Source organism: Magallana gigas, chromosome 6 (assembly GCF_963853765.1).
Source record: "Magallana gigas chromosome 6, xbMagGiga1.1, whole genome shotgun sequence".
NCBI classification, from domain to species: Eukaryota; Metazoa; Mollusca; class Bivalvia; order Ostreida; family Ostreidae; genus Magallana; species Magallana gigas.
In genome coordinates this window covers 15,313,345-15,333,666 of record NC_088858.1, presented here as the reverse complement: position 1 = coordinate 15,333,666, position 20,322 = coordinate 15,313,345, and the positions used below count along the sequence as shown (strand labels likewise).

Genomic DNA, 20,322 nt, shown 5'->3' with positions numbered 1-20,322 from the left:
GAGTCCATAATTAGTCATGGACTCATTGACAATCAAAAATTGTTAATTAGTAGAAGACAGTTAATTAATATAACTTTGAATTTTGCATGCACATTTTTTTTCAATCCGTAGCTTTTGCATTTGTATCTTCAATCATGCTCGGAAATAGCCCATCTGTCAAATCGACAAATGTCAAGTCTACAGCTTTGTCGAATTTTGTCCAGGCCTTAAATTTTAATGTGATAATACATTTGTAATGTAATAAACATATTGATAATTTTACAATGTACTTATGATAGAATATATTGACCTTTAACAATGTACTTATGATTAAGTACATTTGGCCTCTAATCTGATGGGGATGTGAAAGTATAAGACTTTTCCAAGACTTTTCCGAAGTAGTAAACAACCTGTTAATCGGATTAAGGACAGTGTATACAAATCCAGGATAATCATCAATTTAGGGAAGCCGATACAGGAACAATAACTGAACATTTCTAAAATTTATGCTAACATTAATATATTAACTTTTGAATAAGACTGTGACGTCAAATTAAGTTAAAGACTGTAGAAATCTTTGTTATATTATAAATTATATTGTGTACTTTTAGGGATTTATCACAATTTATTATAGAAATTATTAGCACAATTTATTATGGAAATTGCTTACTTGAATATTAATTTTTTGCGTTGTATGTAAATTAGTGTTATGTTGTTAACATATAAAAAAAAACTCGACGGCACTATTTACGGGGAGCCTCAATACGATCCTCCATGCGATCTCTGTGGACCTGTACCTGGGACGTATATACTATATTTGTCTGTGATAACAATTACGAATCAATTTTGAACCCTAAAACCCAATAACTTCATAAAAGACGAGTGACACAAAATGGGCGTGTCTTATAGCATAACCAAAAAATGGTATTGGCTGCGCCGCGTAGTAATACATAGTACGTGCTACATGAAAAAATAGTGGTTTCAAAATGTTGTTTAAAAGTGTACAAATTGGAAAATGATATTAATATAAGTAATAAGGAATCATTTTGAATACTATGAGGTGATAATTTCGGCCAGAGCGTGGTCAAATCTATCATAAAGCTCTTCGGGCTTTACTGATTGGATTTGACCGCGCCCCTGCCGAAATTATCACCTCATAATACTCAAAGAATGATTCCTTTTCCTTAAATGTATAAGCTTTTCACGAACGATACTTTTTCTTTGGATTGAAATATTATTGAGGCATGATTATAACTGGACAAAACAAGAAGAGGTGCATGTATGTAAAAACCGTTGTCGGTATAATTAACGAATGCGCTGGTTTCTGTAATTTAATTCCCATGGTATTATACGATAAGGGTTGACTTTCACTACAAAAAGAAAGGCATAATATCTTATATCTCTAAAGTAATTTGGCATGTAATTTAAACTGAAAAGTATAAGTTAAATCATACATATTCTTTTTTAGACGGATCAAGAAATTTCCGATAATACATTTTGAGCAAATAAAATTTAAAGCAAAAATGTTTTTTTAATCGTTTGTTTAAGATATCAAAATTTGAATAGTTAGAAATGGGCATTTGCGCTATCTTATCCACCATCTTCTTTTATAAGTTTATGACAAACATGTTGACAGAAAAAGGTCATGTACGTTTATCAAACACAAAATGACATTCTTTTTAATATCAGTGCAAGAAAGTATATACATGTATACCCTAGTGCTTTTTTTAGTTGATAATATTTTAACATTTAACGTTTAAAAAAACATTTTAAAAGTGTCACTCTTATTTTTTTATAATGAATTCGAAGTGATTAATTTGGTTTGAATTCGAGTAAGACACTTACCGATTTTGCACCTACCATTGAGAGGGATACTATTGATTGGTCAACTTGTTTTCTTTCTTCAATAAAACCGTATTTTATTTACAGCAAAACATATCCCTTTTTTCCACACTGTAACGTTTACTTTATAGTTTGCCGAATATGATATGTTTAGAACGAAAGCCGATGGGCAAGGGACAACCTATCTTTACTCCCTGTAGTCAGTTTGAATTGAACCGTGTCTTTGGTTGTCCCTTCCATGTCTTCTCAAAGATGGTAAATCATATTAATCGGTGTTACATTATCATGCTATCAACTATGATTAAAATCGAAGTTCAATTTTTTTTTTTTACATTTATGAATATTTTTTCTCAATTAAGGGTGTTAACTGTCTTCAAAATAAATGTAAGTTGATGCATATTCATAACACACTTTGATTTTTTTTTCAAAGCGTGTTGACGCAATTTAATAAAAATAATGTGAATTTTTATTTCAATCTAAATGCAATGCCACAGTGGCTTAAGACGATGGTGTGGACATTGATGACCCGTTTATGATAAGTTATAAACAGAAAATGTCCCTCCCAACTGTAAAATTTGCTAATATGTAAATAAGATATAACATGATAAACTCACTTTATTAAATTACAATCATTTGTGTTACAAGAAATTAATTCTTAGAGAGAACTGGAAACCAATACCTACAATATAAATCATTTCAATTCAGTTTTTCCTTCAAAAGGCGCAAAAGTCACGCGTATTTACAAACAATTTCAATCGGAAAACATAGGTTATTATATGGTTGAGAAAAACGGGCAACCACAAAGCAATCACATAAAATTTGATTATTAATAAACATAGTTTACTTTTATAGAAACAGCCAGACTGAAATCTACACACCCCATTTATCGATTGGTCGAAATCTACAGCGGCTGAAACTGACAAGAAAATGACAGGACAGATATCGACACGCCCTGTTTATCGATTGGTCCAAACCTATAGCGACGTAGGAAAAATCACGGACTGCACGAAATAATCACGACGATGTCAGACTCAAAGTCTCACAGGAGACGATTTGGCTGTTTCTTTTAGCTAACTTACTTACGTACATCAACAGTAATGTAGTGAATTTTACTTACTTTTCCTAATCAATTTATCGATTAGCTTAAAGAAAGATATTTATATAAACAATAAAATGCTTTCTTTGATGATTCATTCGAGTTATGAAGGTAGTGATCATTGTATAGAAAATTTACATAACCCGCTAACGCGGGTAATGTATTTTATTGTTAAAAAATCTACAGCATTATAATTTATGTGTATCACCAAATTACAAAAAACACGTTTTTCATATTTCCTTGTCAAATATCTTTTCGAACCGAAGAAAGTGGGCATTCCCGACTTTAATCTTGGAATTTACAACACTAATCTTGGAATTTCCAACTTTTATCTTCTGTTGTTATAAAAATAATTACGATCATTTTTTTAATATCAGACGAATGTCTTGTAATATGGGATTTTTAATCAAAGCCATGAAGATCATGGTACATAAAAGCACGATCAATGTATACAATTTTTGATTTTGTCTCTTAGCGTGCTCATTCATTCTCCTGCATTAAATTATTTAGTTAATTTTGTACTGACATATAAAACTATGCCCAGTTTGCCTGTGATATATTATTATACCTCAATATGATTATTCTATATAACGCGACATCTGATTGGTTCTAGACAATCAGGTGCCAGGGCAATAAAACTTATATTTCCCTCTCTCCCTCTCATCGTCATATTTTTCATCATACCCCTCCCCCCCCCCCCCCCCCCCTCGAATGTTCACTCCATGCTTTTGAAAAATCCCGAGAGTGAGCATTCGATGTAATCAGCTGATTAGTTCTCTTAAAAAAGTTGAAAATCTTTTTTATATCAGAAACATAAACTACGTTATTGCTTTACTAGAACTGAAAAACGATTAGAAACCGATGTATTCTAAATTATCACATGTCGTTCGGTATAATAAACAATCTATTGCATGGACGTTCGGTAAATATGAAGAATTATTCCCTTCAAGTTCATATTTCCTTTACAATCATGCAATAAATGTACAATGTATTCTGTTGTATCGTGCAATAAATGTTCAGTGTATACCCTTGTGTTTACAAGAAATTTGTCCATTCAAAAATGTTGGATATTCCACGATTAAAGTTGAAAAAATCAGCTTTAAAGTTAGAGTTTCTAATTTTAATTTTAGATATGTATTCTTTACTATTCAAACTTGTTGGTCACAATTTTTATGCATGCATACTGTCAGAAACACACGGCCAGTTTCGCATACTTATTATTGGCCATGGGCCAGCTTATTTATTTTTTCTCGCTCATGTGAAAAATTCATGTCCCTTTTCGAACGGCTCCTTCACACTTTAGTGCAGAAAATGTTATCAACTGCGGCAACGCTGTTACGCCTATGTGCCTAGAAAGTCCTAGAAATCATACTCACGCTGGTGAATTAAGAATAATGAATATTCAACAGAACGAGAAAGTTCAGCGAGTTGACCGACAGTCAGTAAGTGTATGGGAGATTGCCCGTGTCGTGGTCATTGGTTTCCGACGTGCGTTATTTTCATATTGTTCGATGTATGCTTGTACTTACATTAGCCAATTAACACTGATTAAAAGATCAGTAAATTTTGTAGATGTGTATAGTGTAATGACATTTATAAGCATAATTTCTTGAAAGTAAAACAAAGTGATTTTAAAATGACAATAGTCCGTAAACTACAGTTTACAGTCAATATACCTAGTTTATCGACTTGAAACTATGCAGCTCATTTTTTGGTGAATTTGGACTGCCATAATTGCAATTAAATAACATATTTTTAAAAGCAGCAATATTTTAACAAAACATCTAAATTGTTCGTACTATAATACATCAGACTACTGTAAACCAACTTTTAATCGCGTGCGAGAAATTTTCACGAGGTTCGCGAGATCGAGCATCGTCGTCGCGAATATTTCTCGCCGCGAACCAGTCTTTATCGTATGGTTGTTATAACAAAATACGGGTCTGGATAAGGCTTGGTCGCGAACATTAGTAGTCGCGAACCAGTTAAGTGGAAGTAAACCGCGAAATAAAGTCGCCGGGAATAAATGTTGGTTTACAGTATTTTTAGGGTATTTACAAGTAAATTTCCTTGAAAGTAAGTGCTAAGAAATACATTATATTGAATTTATCGATTATTCTCAATTACTAGTACGTTTTGTCAGCGGTGATAATTTGTACTTAATTCCAAACACTGTTCCGGTTTGCCAGAGTAACTGCATAGGAGAGTTGATTAAACTCAACTCCCAATAATTAATAAAATAACAGGCTAATGTAAGTAATGCAATTTTTTCTGCAATGCTTGCTACTTTCATACACACATGAACCCCAAAAGAAGTATTTCATTGTTTTTGATATTTTATTGCTGTTTTATATTTGTTTCAATTCATAAATTTTAAAACTCAATAAATCTCCACGATATGAAAGATAATGAATTATTCTAATGGAAGACATTACAAGTTATCAGCATATTCCAAGATATATAGGGGGTTCCCCATCAAAACAGTTCACAACTGTCTATAGTGTCATGCCATTTACAGACATATGGTGTTATTTCATCTGTACAAAAACGAAATAACTTAAAATGTGTCAATAAGACAAAGATGCTCTGCCTATACAGTCCACAACAGTTTCTTCTAAATTAATATAAAATATGACATTTTTCATATAGCTGTTTAAAAACAAGAGGAAAAAAGTTGTAGTTGTGTCAGTAGACTAACAGGAATGCCCTGTCCACGATCAAGCACTTTTTCCAAGGTCCATGGATGTGAACATTACACTAGGTCCAAAATGAACAAACTATAGGCCCGTATGCCACATTGCTCACTTGCACAACAATGTCCGACTCTGACCCAAGCAATAAATTAGCTTTACAATACCAACTACAAAACGATTCAAAATGTATAAATGCATAATTTTTTTCCTTAATACTGCATCCAGTCAATTACAGATAGCTGATGACTTTAACTTATAATATATATACCAAGGGTTGGAAAAAGAGATAAACAATAATTTTTAGTAAAAATTCAACACCCTATCCAACGAAACTCAAATATCGATAAAGAGTCAGAGAATTATATAAATATTAGGTCAAATTCAAATTTACCAAGATGAGGGCTATTTTTGGAGAGACAATTCTTAAAATAGCTTTGAAATAGCAGTAAAACACAAATAATATGTAAAATAAAATGAACACAATCAATTTAGAGATATGAGATTGTAATAAGTTTGTATGAAGAAAAGTGCATTCATATAGCCATTGGGACCCCCCCTCCCCTCCAAAATAAAAAAAACAAAAAAAATAATAAAAAAACCCCAAACCAAAACAAAAAAGGAAACACCACCAAAAAAAGAAACAAAACAACCTTGGACTGCAAAAAGTAGCTCCGTAATGTTAAGGCACATGGAATATCAATATTAGGAAGAAAGCCTGAAATAATGTAATCCTCTACAATTTTTACTACCGGTATGCAGTATTTCATGTAGTAAGAGAAGCAACTAGTACATTTGCTCTCACATAATATCCATGAGTATTTTGAAACTAGTGACTAAACCTGATGACGTGTAATGAACATTGAAATTGAATGTGTGTATATATACTTGTATACATGGAATGTAAAGGGAAGATAATACATGCAAATATATGGAATGTAAAGTAAATTGAAGGCACAGTGTAAGTTATTCTGTTTAAGCTTCTTTCTATTAAAGTTCCTCATGGTGATTCCTAACTGGTTCCTCCTCCATAACTAGGTTCCCATCATCAGCTAACTCTATCAATTTCTCCTTCTCAAGGTCATCAGGCGTTTTGACCTTTGATGATTGGTCTTTATTTGACCTTTGAACCTCATCATGTTGACTCTCTTCCTCCTGTAATATGATTGGCTCTGGGTCTTCCCCGAGTTCACCATTTAGGTCACTCCCATCTGTGACATTAAGGAGGATCTTCTCAAAGAGTTCTGGAAATTTATCCATGGCGGACGCAATGTCAATTGTCATTAGTTCATCCCATGTCAGTACATTATTACCATTCACGTCAAATATGGAAAATACCTACAGAGGAAACAAAATCATTGTGCAATACAAGCATAAGTATACATTTGGATCAAATTATTAAGTACTGTGAATATGAAAAGACAAAGAAATGAATTTTCAAAACAAACATGAACATTAATATATATATACATACTTCTTTGAGACTCTCAACATCTCTGGGTGTTATTGATGGAATTTCACGCTGAATGTAATCACCGAATGATCGTTTGTAGAAACTCTTAATATCCCCAAATAGTTGTAAAAACAGCATCCTATCAAAACACAACAATCTAGAGTAAATGTCAACATTCAAACCTTTTATTCATTCCATGTCAAATTGCTTTACATTTTGAATTCATCACTAACTGAATGTAGTAATCTTTATACAATTTAGATACAATGTAAATGCGCTTAATGGCTTACACATGGGTAGACATTGCATAAAAAGTACATACATATGATATTGAATTATACAATCATTATGATCATTAAGCTTTAAATATGGTAGGAAACATGTACAGTAGTTGGAATGAAGTCCCTGTTGGTGTTAATCCAAGTCTAAAACTAAACTCAATCTTTGTGAATAAATCAATTAAAACAAAACATTGAGATCTACATGTAATTTTGAAATTTGTGTGTTTATAGAAATAGTGTCAAGTGCTACAGAACCTGGTCTCCGAGTTTGGATCTGGTGTCTTCACAGAAGACAGGGGCACACTGGAGTTCTGATACGGATCCACTCCCTCGCAGTCGGAACTGTTAAACCAGGGCAAGTGGTGGAACCAGAAATTGACGGCCATATTCCTGCCTGGTTTAGAATCAACATAGTGAAACCATCTAAAGATTCAGAAAAAAAGATAGCAGCATTTAGCATTGCGTCATAATTTCTTTTTTCAGTCTACAGTTTGCAATTATTATACAATAGAACAAAAGAAGCTGTCAATTGACTGCAAACCAGGTTTTCCTTTTAGAGAGAAAGTGGGTACTCTATATGCAATGTTTTGCCAAAAAATAACTAAGTTCAACAGGTGATATTTTTTTCAGTTATCAAAAGCTATCAAAAATCAGAATCTTAGTCATTTGCGTATCTCTGATATAAGTACAATTGATCTGCAAAACAACTTCCTATCTTGAAAGCTGTAGGAGGAGTTATCTGTACTAAAGAGGTACCCTTTTGGCAGCTGCCTGTCCGCCAAATGCCATTTTCACCATTTCAATAACCGGATTTTTCCTTTGGAAAATCCGGTTAATAAAACAAAAGCTCAATTGAATATAATCAATTTTTCCATTTTTCTTGTTTTACATAATTGTATATTAATTATAATTTAAATTCTTACAATTTAATGTCAAAAAGTAAAATTAACATTTACTTGGCTCTACTCACTTGAATGGGATGAAGATACAGTCTCCTTTGCTGATGGTTATCCTGTTATATGGGACATTCTGTAGCTGAGGAAACTTCGTCATATCTACCGACTCCACATCCACCATGCTATATCCACCCTCTCGTACCCAACCATCTGCCATTACAAGCTTCTCATATTTCTGAAATGCAATTTTATTGAAATGATTGAGAAATATTTTTTCAAAACAAATGAGAGGAACTTTATATCAATGCAGCTTGCATGAAGTATTTCCTTAATTTTAAGACGGAAAAGTAAGAAAACTTTAAACATAACAGCAAATATTTCAGTTTGCGTGTACGTAATTTTTGCAAAGAATAAAGTCAACTGAATACACGTAAGTCAAACCTTATCAATAAAGATAATTTCTTTCTTTCCATCAAGCAGACAGTTTATGTTGTCCAGCATGTCGCGATGGAGGTGAGACTTGGTACCACCACTACTGAACCATAAAACCACTGTTTCCTGCAGGTTCTGGAAGCCACCACATTGAAGACTCAGTGGCAGGTTTAGATCTTCTACAACAGTAAAAAGCTGATTGTTAAAATCAACACAAAAAGTCCTATAAGAATAAATCTTTGGTTATCTCACACCAAATATCAAAAACTACGATGATGCAGTATTGGTTTTCTTTTTATTAATTTTTATTGTAAAATTTGAAATGGGAATAAATTAATGCCTGATTTTTTTTTTGAGTCTGATTTTAGGTATTCCCTCTTTCAACTAACCTATGCAGTAGTATTTGACATTATTTGGTGGTTCCTCAGAAACTCTTCGTCATGACATTAAATTTTGCATCAGAGAAGTCTAGGATTAAAATTTATTGCCATTTTAACAAGACCATGGAATTTAAATTCATTGTGTAAAGACAGTAATTTGAGGTTGGTCTGTCTATTTCATCATCAGATATTCAGTGTGCAACATTTTTTTGTGTATGGGATTGGCTAAAACAAATCAATCTGCCTCTATGCTGTGTATATTTTACTTGGGGCCAGAATCAATTTCAACTTGTATTGATTTGTGAGCTAGACAGTTTTATAATCATTATACCAAAAGTTCACAGTCTTGTCAAGATACCATATTTAATGAGATTTACTAGAGTACATGTATATGATATCATGAACCAATCAGTACATGTTTATGATTTAATGAATCAATACCCAATATAACTTCATATTATCGATGACATATCTACATTGTATTAAATATAATCCTACATGTCACTGAATATAAAACGGGTTGCAATGTAAAAAGTAATTAGTCTACTATACAATATTCATTTCTTTATTGAATTATCATACCTGAATATCATTAAAGAAAGTTTGAAACTAATCTTAAAGGTACAATAGTGAGGACTGGTTACAAACTTTTCATGTCCTGAGTGATATCAAAGACTTGGTAGATGTCCTCAGTTTGATACAGATGAAGGAATTTAGAGAATGTCATATTTTTTAATCCCCCATCACTCCTCCTCTCTTTTTTACCCATCTCAACTTCCACATCAGTTTGTCCAAAGTTTTTCCTAGAAGAAGCAATAATCTTTAAGCATAAGAAATACACATAAAAGGTGGTTATATCAATAATTGTGAGGTTATGTATTTGAATGTGTATGTGTACAATTTCATGTGCATTACATCATAATTTCTGCATACCACGTAATTCTACATTGTACAAAACGTGTAGAAGCAAAAGTACACAGAGGTGAATACTTGTACCAATTTTTAATAGAAAATCAGTTTGTGTATTTAAAACTTTGTTTAATGTAAAGCAGACAATAAGTTGAGGACGGCTGCATGTGCTTTTGGTTTCATCAAATTCATAGAATTATTTTATAAACAGTAAGAGATCACTGAACATGTTGAAAATGTTAAATCTAATTATTTTACACATTCACTTACACGTACAGTTTATTTAACATAAGCTCAACTTGGTATGTGTATGTGTAAACATACTTGTAGCTCTACGTGTACCCATAGACGTACACGTTCGAATGCTTAACCTCTCTAATATCAAGACTGAGAAAGAATTATCATTTATAAGATATTGGTTAATTCAACAGTTGGTCATGATTATACCTAAGGTAGTCATCGGTCCAAAGGCGATAGGCTGGAATGTTATCCTTCTCCAAAACTTTCTTCATCACCAGAGGTTTCCCGGGCAACACAAATTCCTGGTAGAAGACCCAAGGGGAGGGAAACTTTCCTGTGACCGGGATTCCTCCAACTGGATCCTGATGGCTCCCGAGGGGTTTCAAATGTCCCTTAAGCTCTGCTGAGCTTTCAAGAAATATGGCTGCAAAGATTGCAGACACCGCCAAAATACTGCTCCACATTATTGTAACCTGGAAATTATATTTAATGCAAATTGATGGATATATAAAAAATAATAGATGTCTTCTGGTCTCTGTATAAATATGTTGTGAATGGACCATTACATTAATGATAAATAATTATGATAAATTGATCATATGATGGTTACAGTCAGGCAGAATACTCTTTTTTAACACTGTACAGGTACTTCTTTTTTTATAATTGCAAATTTTTGTCAGCTAAATCAATTTCGGATTTGGGTGTTTACAATTAAGATTTTTTAAAACTTTAAACTGATTGACATTAGATGTAAATTTCTGTATTTTTGAAAATAATTAAGGGTTGTATCGATGTGAGACTATATATTATGTTTTATAATATTGTCAAACAGTCTATATCACCTGTAACTTGGTCTGTAAAACAACGAAATGACATACATACTAGGCCTATATAACAGCTAGATAAACATTACGTTGATTTTTCCAAAAAGGTCAATTCAAATAAAATCATTCATTTGTAAGCATAATCAAATAATGGTAGCTTTACCCGGTGCGTGCCCTCGATCCACTCCCGTTCGAGTGTTTTGTTGACGCCGCCGCGTGCTTCCTACTTCCCGATTTTCCTTCAATGGTCGAGATAAATCGTCACAATGTCAGTTAATCACGGCAGTATGTAAATTCAACCCATGTATCGCACAACAGATGCAAACTACATCAGTCACTGCCATGAGTGATTAAATACCTCGCATTCACATCAACCACAAAATCCGGTCACTTTGTTTACATCGTGCCTCGGGAGTTATCCATACGGTATGGTAAAACGCCGAGGCGGAAGATGCACAGAAAGTTGAAATACGAACTGCATTGTGGGGTCAACCACGTGATCAAAATATGGTGAAACTACGAGTGTGTGCGGCCATATATAAAAGAATACATTGATAGAAAGGTATAAATGATAATATGCAGAATTTCTGATATATACATGTATAACTATGCAATTCCATGCTTTGCACATTGTAAAATGAAACATTGCATGTGCATGCATCTCCATGGTGAAAGACAGGTTTATATATATTACAGTGCATGAAGGAGGAAATAACATTACCTTTGTGGGAATGACTATGATAAAGTAACCATTTAATGATGATTTAATCAGAGGTTACTTAAACTAGTGTACTGCCGTGCATATTCGATAAGAGTTGTCGAATATTGATAATTTGAGATCTCTCAATAAACCGATTGGTTGTATTTATTATTTTCATTAGCCTTTAGGCAAGTCGAGAAAAAAAGAATTACAGATCACTCGATCAATGCCCAAATAAATACTACTCATGTCGTCTGACTACCTGCCTGCTATGTTGTTTAAACATATTATGCCCTGCCCTTAGCAGCGATGTAAGGAAAAGGAATTTCATAAGGGTTAAGTTTTAATTTATTTACATGTAAAAATTAATTGCGGTAGATTGACTCCCAGTCTGCCAAACTTTACATTCCAAGGTTGATAATTAGTTGTCTATAGTCCTTCTCAGGTTACACCATTGTTTTTTTTACTACGAAAATAGAAAATACAGCATACCTGGTCAGGTACCTCACTACGTCAAGATATATACTTTTTTAGACACTACGTCACAAGACGGCAATTAAAATGTCTCGCTAAAGTGTTGGATATAATCGATCAATTTGTTGAATATCATCATAGCTTAACTTGTTAAATCCCACTATGCTCTTTATCTTTAGCAGTATTGATAAAAATTTTATTGAGAAGTTCACCCACCTCACCTAACCTCTTCGTGCCCACTGGCCACAAGGCCCAGATACACTGCCTCCACCTGTCCCTGTCTTTGGCCCTCGCCAGCTATTCAACCCCAGCTGTGATCTTTCCTGCTCTGTAGTTCTGCGCCATGTTGTTTTTGGTCAGCCTACTTTCCTTGATCTTCCTTCTGGATGCCATGTCAGTGCGGTGGTACAAATTCTGTTGTTCTGCATTCTTAGGACATGGCCAATCCATTTCCTCATAAGTATGATGTCGCTTACTCGAATTGTTTTTGTTCTCATGTAAAGTTATTCATTTGAAATTTTATCTGGCCATCTTACTCTTAGGATTTTTCTCAGGCATCTATTCTGAAGGGTGTTAATCTTTTTCTTGTCTCGCTCTGTTGTTTTCCATGTTTCGCTGCCATATTGAGACTGAAGTTAGAGGAAGCATTTTCTCAGGAGAAATTATGAGATTTTTTTCATTATAGTGTAATTAAAATTAATAGCTTAAAATTGCAACCCAGTCTGGACCTTTATTTTTAAAGTACATGTTTGTTTTTTGTTTTTTTTTTTATAGTTTTTGTGCAACTTCAACATGATCCAGATAACTCTGCACCTTCTTGTCGTCAAGTAAAGCCATTAATATGGTAAGTCACATTTACTGTGTGTACATAACATGCTCCCAGTACATCAGTTACTAGAAATTGCAATATTCTTAAAGCTTTCAGAAAGTCTTGCAAAAAATTGTCAGGGTTGTTTTTTTTTCTAAGAACCACCAAGTATATTGTAACAGAGAAGAAAACGTACCCTATACTAACTCTTTTTTACCTGACTGGCAATGGAATGTTTGATTGTCAATAGATATACATGTATGCAATTTGTTAGAGGAAACAAAATCACTTCTTTCTAATCTATAGTTATATCCTAGTTTCTTTTGACCATGCATAGAAACTTTTTTAAGAGGTGTGAATTGTAAAACTTAATTGCAAGGGAACCAAAAAACTTTAGAGAAGTATTCCAACTGTATAGAGTTTATTGTTTTTCTTTGGATCCAATTTAAAAGAAAATGCATCAATTAGTTACTTATTTCTCGTCTGACGAAATATTCATTCATGGTTTTGCATTCTTTATCCAGTGTTACTATGTTACATTGTAATATTCTTTCCGATAGATCACAAAGTGAATTTTAGTTGAAGTTGTCTACTGTTATTTTAGTCGGACTCTGACCAGATAGAGGAAGCCTCACTGTTGCTAGGCCTTCAGAGGGAGAAGATTCTATCGGTGCAGACAACAGAGGTAGGAAATTTATTACAAGTCATCTCCTTTCACAAATCCCCCTGAAGAAAAACTCATTTTCTCTGAGCATTATATTGTTGTCATAATTCAAAGCTTTTCATTCTGATATATCCCATATCCTCTGTCAATAATGTGCTTAAATGTAGCACCTGAATAAATATGCAATGTTCTTATATACTGTCATTGTTCTGAATATTTATTTGTCAGAAATATTAACTTAAAAGGAGATGATTAGCAAAGTCTTGTAGACTTTAGTTGAAATTGTTTATAATTCAAGTTGATACTTGTAGTTATTTCTACATTTGATAAAGAAATTATTGTTTGAATAATAAGGACCATGTTAAAACTGAGGATAAAACCCTAGTCAGCTTACATAAATTGTATGCACATTCATTGCAGATTACTGGAAAAGAGGCTGCATTGGAATCTCCCTATCAAGAGAATGGTAATGGGGAGGAACAATCAAGACCCATTATAAGTCATGCAGATAACAGTCTCTGTGATCTTCCCAATGACAACAAGACTGGAGCAGACCTTCCTGACAACAAACCTCAGGATGAAAGAAAAACACATACAGAGAACAACACCTTGGAGTCCCCACAGAGCCAACAGCCAAGGGAGCTTGACTCCCAGACAGGGGACACAGTGATGGAAGTGGATGCAGCAGACGACGGCGATGAGAGGAACAGCTTAGATGAAAAGTCTCCGATAGAAGAGAGGGATAAAGAAGAGGAGAGGAGTTGTGAGAGCATTGAGATGGTTCAGACTACAGATAAACCCAAGGAGAATACAGAGGAAAGTTCAGCTCTAGATGAACATATCGAGGAGAAAATGGAAACAAGTTCTCAAATGCCTGGACAAGAACAAAGGTCTTCAAGCTCATCTATACCAGAAAACTCATCTAACATGTCATTAAACAAGTATAAAAGCTTGCCAGGAGTTATATCATTTGAAGATATGAACAATGATGGCAAATCTATTGTATCATTGCAAGAATCTGATGAACAAGAGAAATTACCAGCTGAGGATGAATGTGTGACATCAAAAGAAATTGAAGTGGATGGAGGTAAATTTAGCTCTGAATCAGAAAGTAGCCCGAAACCACCTGAATGCCATGATGCCAACAAATCAGAAGAAGCCCTGAAGGGAACTGAAAAAGATTCCTTGGATCATCAGAAAAGGGTATCTGTAGAATTTGAAGAGGAGGAAAGTCAGAATGAAAGTATTGATGAAGAAAATGATGGGAGGTTATTCATAGATACTGGAGGAGAGTCAGGGGATACTGAAGGTGAAGAATTGTCAGTGAAAAAGAAAGCTCAGTATGTTGAATCTCCACTGGCAGCTGTAAAACTCTCTAGTCAACAGCATACTGATTCTCCATTACCAGAAGAGGAAGTTCAAGATCTGCAGAGAACAGTGCAAGAGTCAGCAAGAGAAACATCCTCCAGGAATAAAGCAACTGCAGAAAATACTGACATGGTTTTATCAGATAAAGAGGTCATGTTAGATAGGGTAGATCCAGAGCCATCCCAGAATAGATCTGAAATGACGAGTCCAATGGAAGTAGTACCAACTAGTGTAGATTTGATAACCACTGAAGGATCCAGACTGAATGCTACAAAGACTCCTCTAGGAGCTGTCATCAAAGTTGAGCAGATTGATGAGGGGTATGGGGATTCTCAGACAGGAGACATTCTTGATATCCTGCACAAGTCAGATAAGCCACCCCAAAAGCGTAAACACAATGATACCAGTGACAAAAGTTTACCAGAGACTTTGTCATTTGAACCCACAGAGGTTGCCAAGAGAGTGAAAAAAGAACCTGTAGATAGATTTGAGTCATCGGAATCAAGCTGTTCATTAAATACTTCTGCTGTGAAAGATGCTTCTTCTAGGCCTCAAGGAACTGTGACTTGCACAGTGTCAAACAGTCTTCTACAGCTTAGTAAGCAGGTGGACAGTATATCAACAAGGCAGACTCGACACATGGCACCTACAGTGAGCATGCCTTCTTCAGTTTACCCTTCACAGCAGTCCTCTTTACTACGACATCAGCTGAACTCGGGAATAAGATTTCCACCACAGGTTTCCAGGATTTCTATTCCTTTTGTCAGAGCTCAACAGCCAGCTGGGAAAGCATTACCAGCACATATTCAATCTGATCCAAGGATGAGGCCAGCCGTTTCTCAACCATTCACAGTTACCTCCGCTACTAGAGGAATTATGGGTAGACCCCCACAGAGTCGGCCAGTTATGATCACCACACAAACAAAAACGGCACCTTCTCTACTGAACTCCACTTCCACGATGCGATACAGACTTGTTCCACATGCTGGAGGCCATACTTTGATGTCTACTTCCAACTCCTCCACTGTTACTAAGCCATCAGTGGTTGTTTCATCAGCAAGCAGTAGCCAGAGTTCCTCCACATCCATTCATGATTCTTTGCCTTCCTCCTCTATCAATATTGATACTGTGGGCATGCAAACCATAACTGAACTTATTGCAAGAAAGAATCCATTGCCAAACTACAAAGTTGCACCTGTTCCACCAGATATCAAAGTGAATGCATCTGTGTTCACCTGTTATGAGTGTGGAGATACCTACCGCTTTTCCACAAGCCTAGAGACCCATCGTGGAAGATGCAGCATGAAAATTGCCTACAAATGTGAGGAATGTAAAAGCATGAAGATATTTTTCAACAAGTGCCAGTTTTTAAGTCATCTGCGAGGTCATCTGAACATTGAGCAGACCCAAGCAGTCCCTATTCACATTAAATCTGATTCCATATCCATTGAACCACTGCCTAAATCCCACCAACAAGTGTTCTTTCAAAAGTTTTCTGTTTCCAAAAAGACAAATGTTCAGAAAGTTACCAAGAGGTGTGCAGAATGTGGAGTTGCATGCAGTCAGGCAGATTTTGAAAAGCATTTTCTGGGGGAGATAAACCCAAATGGAAGTGCCCTGTCTGGGAAGTGGAAATGTGTTCCCTGTAAGCTCCATTTTTCCTCCATTTGTGCACAGAGAGCACATATAAGATTGCATAAGGAAGAAGAACTGGACAAAAAGTTCACCTGTCCAGAGTGTGGGATTGACCAATCGGGGCTCATGATTGGAGACCAGCAATTTACAGATTACGAGGAAAAACTCAGTTACCATGTCTTAAATGTGTGCTTTCATTTAGATAAAACTAATTTAGTAGCCTGCTCGAAATGTAATGCAGAGTTTACTAGTGTAAGGGAATTCAAAATACATTATTTCAAAAAGTTGGAACAGTATTTTAAATGCAGCATATGCCCGATGGCTTTCAGGCAGCAGGATTCATTTACCAAACACTTATCCTCACAGCATGTGGATATTCAGAATTTAAGCTCTAACAAGAAAAGGATGGATGTCTTTAAAGTGATCTATAGATGCCATGTCTGCGACAGTTTGATTGATGATAAATCTGTGCTAGAGAGTCACCTGACACAACATGTGGTATCCAAGGGAGTAGTCTACAAATGTAAGGAATGCACGGAATTTTTCTGGAAGTCAGAGGAGCTGGCTACCCATTTCAAAGCCAAGCATGATGAAAAATCCAAGCTCATGATGTGCCATAAGAATTGTGACAGAACTTTTGACAGCTGGAAATCATTGCTTCGCCATATGTTACGCGATACCCATGATGCTCCACAAAATTCTACTTTTCAGTTTTGCGGAGGCTGTGGATTTTTTTACGATCAAAGCGAAAGTGAAGGAGGTCATGTTTGTTTGAGCTCAAAAACCGGGAAATTGGTCGTCAATAAATACCCTTATTCCTGCAAAATATGCAGTAAACGGAAGTTTTTCATTTATTCTGAACTGTTGAATCATTTGGAAAGCCACCAGGGCAAAGGATATTTAGTGTGTAAATATTGCCAAAGTTTTGATTTTCCATCTAAAGAGGGATTAATAACTCATGAGAGTATATGTTCTAATCGAAAATCTCCATTCAAACCAGCTATCCTGAGAAAGAAAAAAAATGTCAACTCAAGTTCCAACCATGTTGAGAAAATGGATGAAGATGTAAAGCAAAGTCCTGCAGAGGATGTTTCCGAGCCTTCTTTCTTGTGTGTTGATTGCAATGAGATTTTCAGTTCAAAAGCTGACCTTAATAATCACCGCAAAGAAGTACACAGTTATCTATTTCCTTGTCATTTGTGTGGATTAACATATGAATCTCAACAGAGTCTACGCAAGCACCTCAGAGTATCCCATGAAGGAAAAGCTCATGTATACCCATGTTTGATTTGCAGGAAGAAAGGTATCCGAAGGATCTTTACAAATGTTTCGGTTTTAGAAAAACATCTAGCCTCTAAACACAGAGTGAGTAAGAATCAAATGAGTTCGAGCATTGTAAATGAATTTGCAGAAGAAGAAGATGATGTCCCCAATCCTCCACCCAAATCAATAAAATCTACGTCGGAGCACAGTGAGTTAACCTCAAAGACAGACTCTCCTGTCAAACGTTTGCACATCCAGGGAGACCAAGTTTTCAACTGTGCAAAGTGCAGGTTCGGTTGCGAGGACAGGTCAGAGTTTCTAGAGCATCTAAAGGTTCACAAAATTGATAACTCTGTTCAGTGTTTAGAATGTGGACTCTGTTTTGCAATCATTCCCTCTCTAAGGAAGCACCTGTTTATGGTTCACAAAGTGAAGGACTTTGAGGAATACTGCCAAAAAGAGGGCATTGTTGTGAAGGAGGAGGAGGAGATTGAGGACGAGGAGTCAGAAGGGACCTCCTACACCAGCCCAGCTGAGGAGTCGGACCAGGAGGACAGAGACCCTCTCGAATGCCGCGTTTGTTACCGCACATTTGAAGATGAGAACAAACTGCGTGCTCACATGAGGAGTCATGGAATGGCGTTTATTAGAAACAAGCGCAAAGAAAAAGCAGTGCAAAGGTCAAGGCAGTCCGCTTCTATTTCTAGTGTGAAAAGTGAAACCCCGAGTGAAAATAGCAATGCATCATCCTCAGACGCAAAATAAAAATATGTGTTCTTAATGTGGTAGAAGAGTTTTGAAACTTAGAAATCCAATTTGACAGTTTGTCATGTCAAATGTTATTTATAAATAAAGGATGAGAATTATAGGTGTAGAATGTAACATAACCTAATAAGATTGGCCATAACAAGTAAGAGTCATCTGTTTACTGCCCAATTAAAACATGGCACAACTCTTGGTAAATGTATAATCCATGTAGTTTTGTTATATTCATTTTATTACCGTAAGCATTTCTTGCTTTTTAAAATTATTTTTTCATGGTTTTTATGTACATAATAAGCAAAATTGTTATACATTGGTTCTTGTTGTAGATGGATGTATTAATAAGTACCAGACATTGTCAAAAATATTGCAAGTGCAGAACATTGTTCTTTATTCACAAATGGCCAGTATTTGTGAGAAGTAATGAATATGGGGTTCTCCCCATCCCCAGTCATTTGTTAAATGCTTATTGTTTTCTACTTATAATGTGCATTACAAGGTTATCATTTTATAACTTGTAAGGCTAAGATATTTTTTATATAAATAAATTGAGAAAATGGAATACTGCACTGGTTCATTTTTCATTAAATTCAAACCAAATAGGCCCTGTGGAATCATTAGATTTCGTGGTGGCTCAATTTTCGTGGAATTCGTGGGTACTTCTTATCCTCAATGAATTATTCAGTATGGGTTATAAAGTCATATACCCGTTATCCTTTTGTAGGTATAAGATATAATACATGAATTACGTTCCCACTTACCTGTAAAACTTGAGCTATCCATGAAAATTGGCCCCCACGAAATTTAATGATTCCACAGAACCTTGACCTCTCCATGTTAATTCAATTTTTTTGTATGTAAATCTAAGAAAAATCTTTGCAGCGCAAAAAAGTGGGGGAGGCCAGGCCCCCTTGATGCCTGATGGTAGCTCAAGCATTTCATGTTTTAGCATTGATTATCTGTGATATTGCATTTCATGTGAACTCGAAGAACTTGGTATTGTATTGGTAATTCAATCTGGCCGAGTATTGTATAGCAGCTTCACTAGTATAATAATCAAACTATTATAGTGATGAAGATAACTTTTGTTCAAATTGGAATGTGCTACAAATTACATAGTAAAATAAATGGAAGAAAACTTTTTTTTCATCTAACGAGAAACCTGTCAAAAGCTTGAGGCAGTATGTTTGATGGTCAGTAGACCAAGTGTCTGTGGATTCATTTCTTCAAATCCTTTAATTGCTTGACAGACTTCTAACATTGTACAACAGTACTACCGGTACATGTACTTTAGGAATAGGCCAAAATGAAACCTATTGAATTTTAGGTCAAAGGTCAAACTACAATGGATATTGTCCAATAGACTGTGTTGTCCTATAAAATTAAATAGTTCTTCAATTTTTTGTTGGAAGACTTCTAACTTCCTACATGTATTATACATATGTACCCATTATATAAATGACACTTTGACCATCTAAGGTATTTCTTGTTAACAATTAATTCTTGATTTGGAGGATGGCTTTTAAGGTGGTATGAGACATTAATCTGTCAATATTAATGGGGATTAAAGTACATTAAAATTAAAATTCTTTCAAAGGTATTTTCAAGGTAAAAATTTGTAAAAAT

The 20,322-nt window shown here is 35.0% G+C and overlaps 2 protein-coding genes across 4 annotated transcripts; one reads left to right on the top strand and one right to left on the bottom strand.

The window, feature by feature from the left end:
• Positions 1–6,331: 6,331 nt before the first annotated feature.
• Positions 6,332–11,409, bottom strand: LOC105332943 (bifunctional peptidase and arginyl-hydroxylase JMJD5). The gene is made up of 8 exons (XM_011435689.4): positions 11,186–11,409; positions 10,406–10,671; positions 9,698–9,852; positions 8,679–8,848; positions 8,312–8,472; positions 7,597–7,764; positions 7,082–7,199; positions 6,332–6,945 (listed from the first exon to the last, which is right to left on the bottom strand). Exons 2-8 carry the CDS (start codon positions 10,660–10,662, stop codon positions 6,598–6,600), a joined length of 1,377 nt encoding a protein of 458 aa, XP_011433991.3. The 5' UTR covers positions 10,663–10,671; positions 11,186–11,409; the 3' UTR covers positions 6,332–6,597.
• A 37-nt stretch (positions 11,410–11,446) lies between these two features.
• On the top strand, positions 11,447–19,260 carry LOC105332944 (zinc finger protein 532). 3 transcript variants are annotated; one of them, XM_066089133.1, is made up of 5 exons: positions 11,447–11,584; positions 12,376–12,551; positions 12,971–13,040; positions 13,609–13,689; positions 14,089–19,260. In XM_066089133.1, exons 3-5 carry the CDS (start codon positions 13,038–13,040, stop codon positions 18,697–18,699), a joined length of 4,695 nt encoding a protein of 1,564 aa, XP_065945205.1. In that variant the 5' UTR covers positions 11,447–11,584; positions 12,376–12,551; positions 12,971–13,037; the 3' UTR covers positions 18,700–19,260. The 3 variants fall into 3 exon arrangements, with proteins under 3 accessions (XP_065945205.1, XP_011433992.3, XP_065945206.1); XM_011435690.4 differs by lacking the exon at positions 12,376–12,551 and having other exon boundaries at positions 11,453–11,584; XM_066089134.1 differs by lacking the exons at positions 11,447–11,584; positions 12,376–12,551 and adding an exon at positions 12,599–12,656.
• The last annotated feature ends 1,062 nt before the right edge of the window (positions 19,261–20,322 follow it).

Coding starts and splice junctions, on each gene's coding strand:
- LOC105332943 (XM_011435689.4), bottom strand. CDS start 10,662: ATGTGGAGCAGTATTTTGGCGGTGTCTGCAATCTTTGCAGCCATATTT. Junction 9,853..10,405: donor TGGACCGATGACTACCTTAG/GTATAATCATGA, acceptor TGCTTCTTCTAG/GAAAAACTTTGGACAAACTG. Junction 8,849..9,697: donor TATCACTCAGGACATGAAAA/GTTTGTAACCAG, acceptor TTACTGTTGTAG/AAGATCTAAACCTGCCACTG.
- LOC105332944 (XM_066089133.1), top strand. Junction 13,690..14,088: donor TATCGGTGCAGACAACAGAG/GTAGGAAATTTA, acceptor CATTCATTGCAG/ATTACTGGAAAAGAGGCTGC.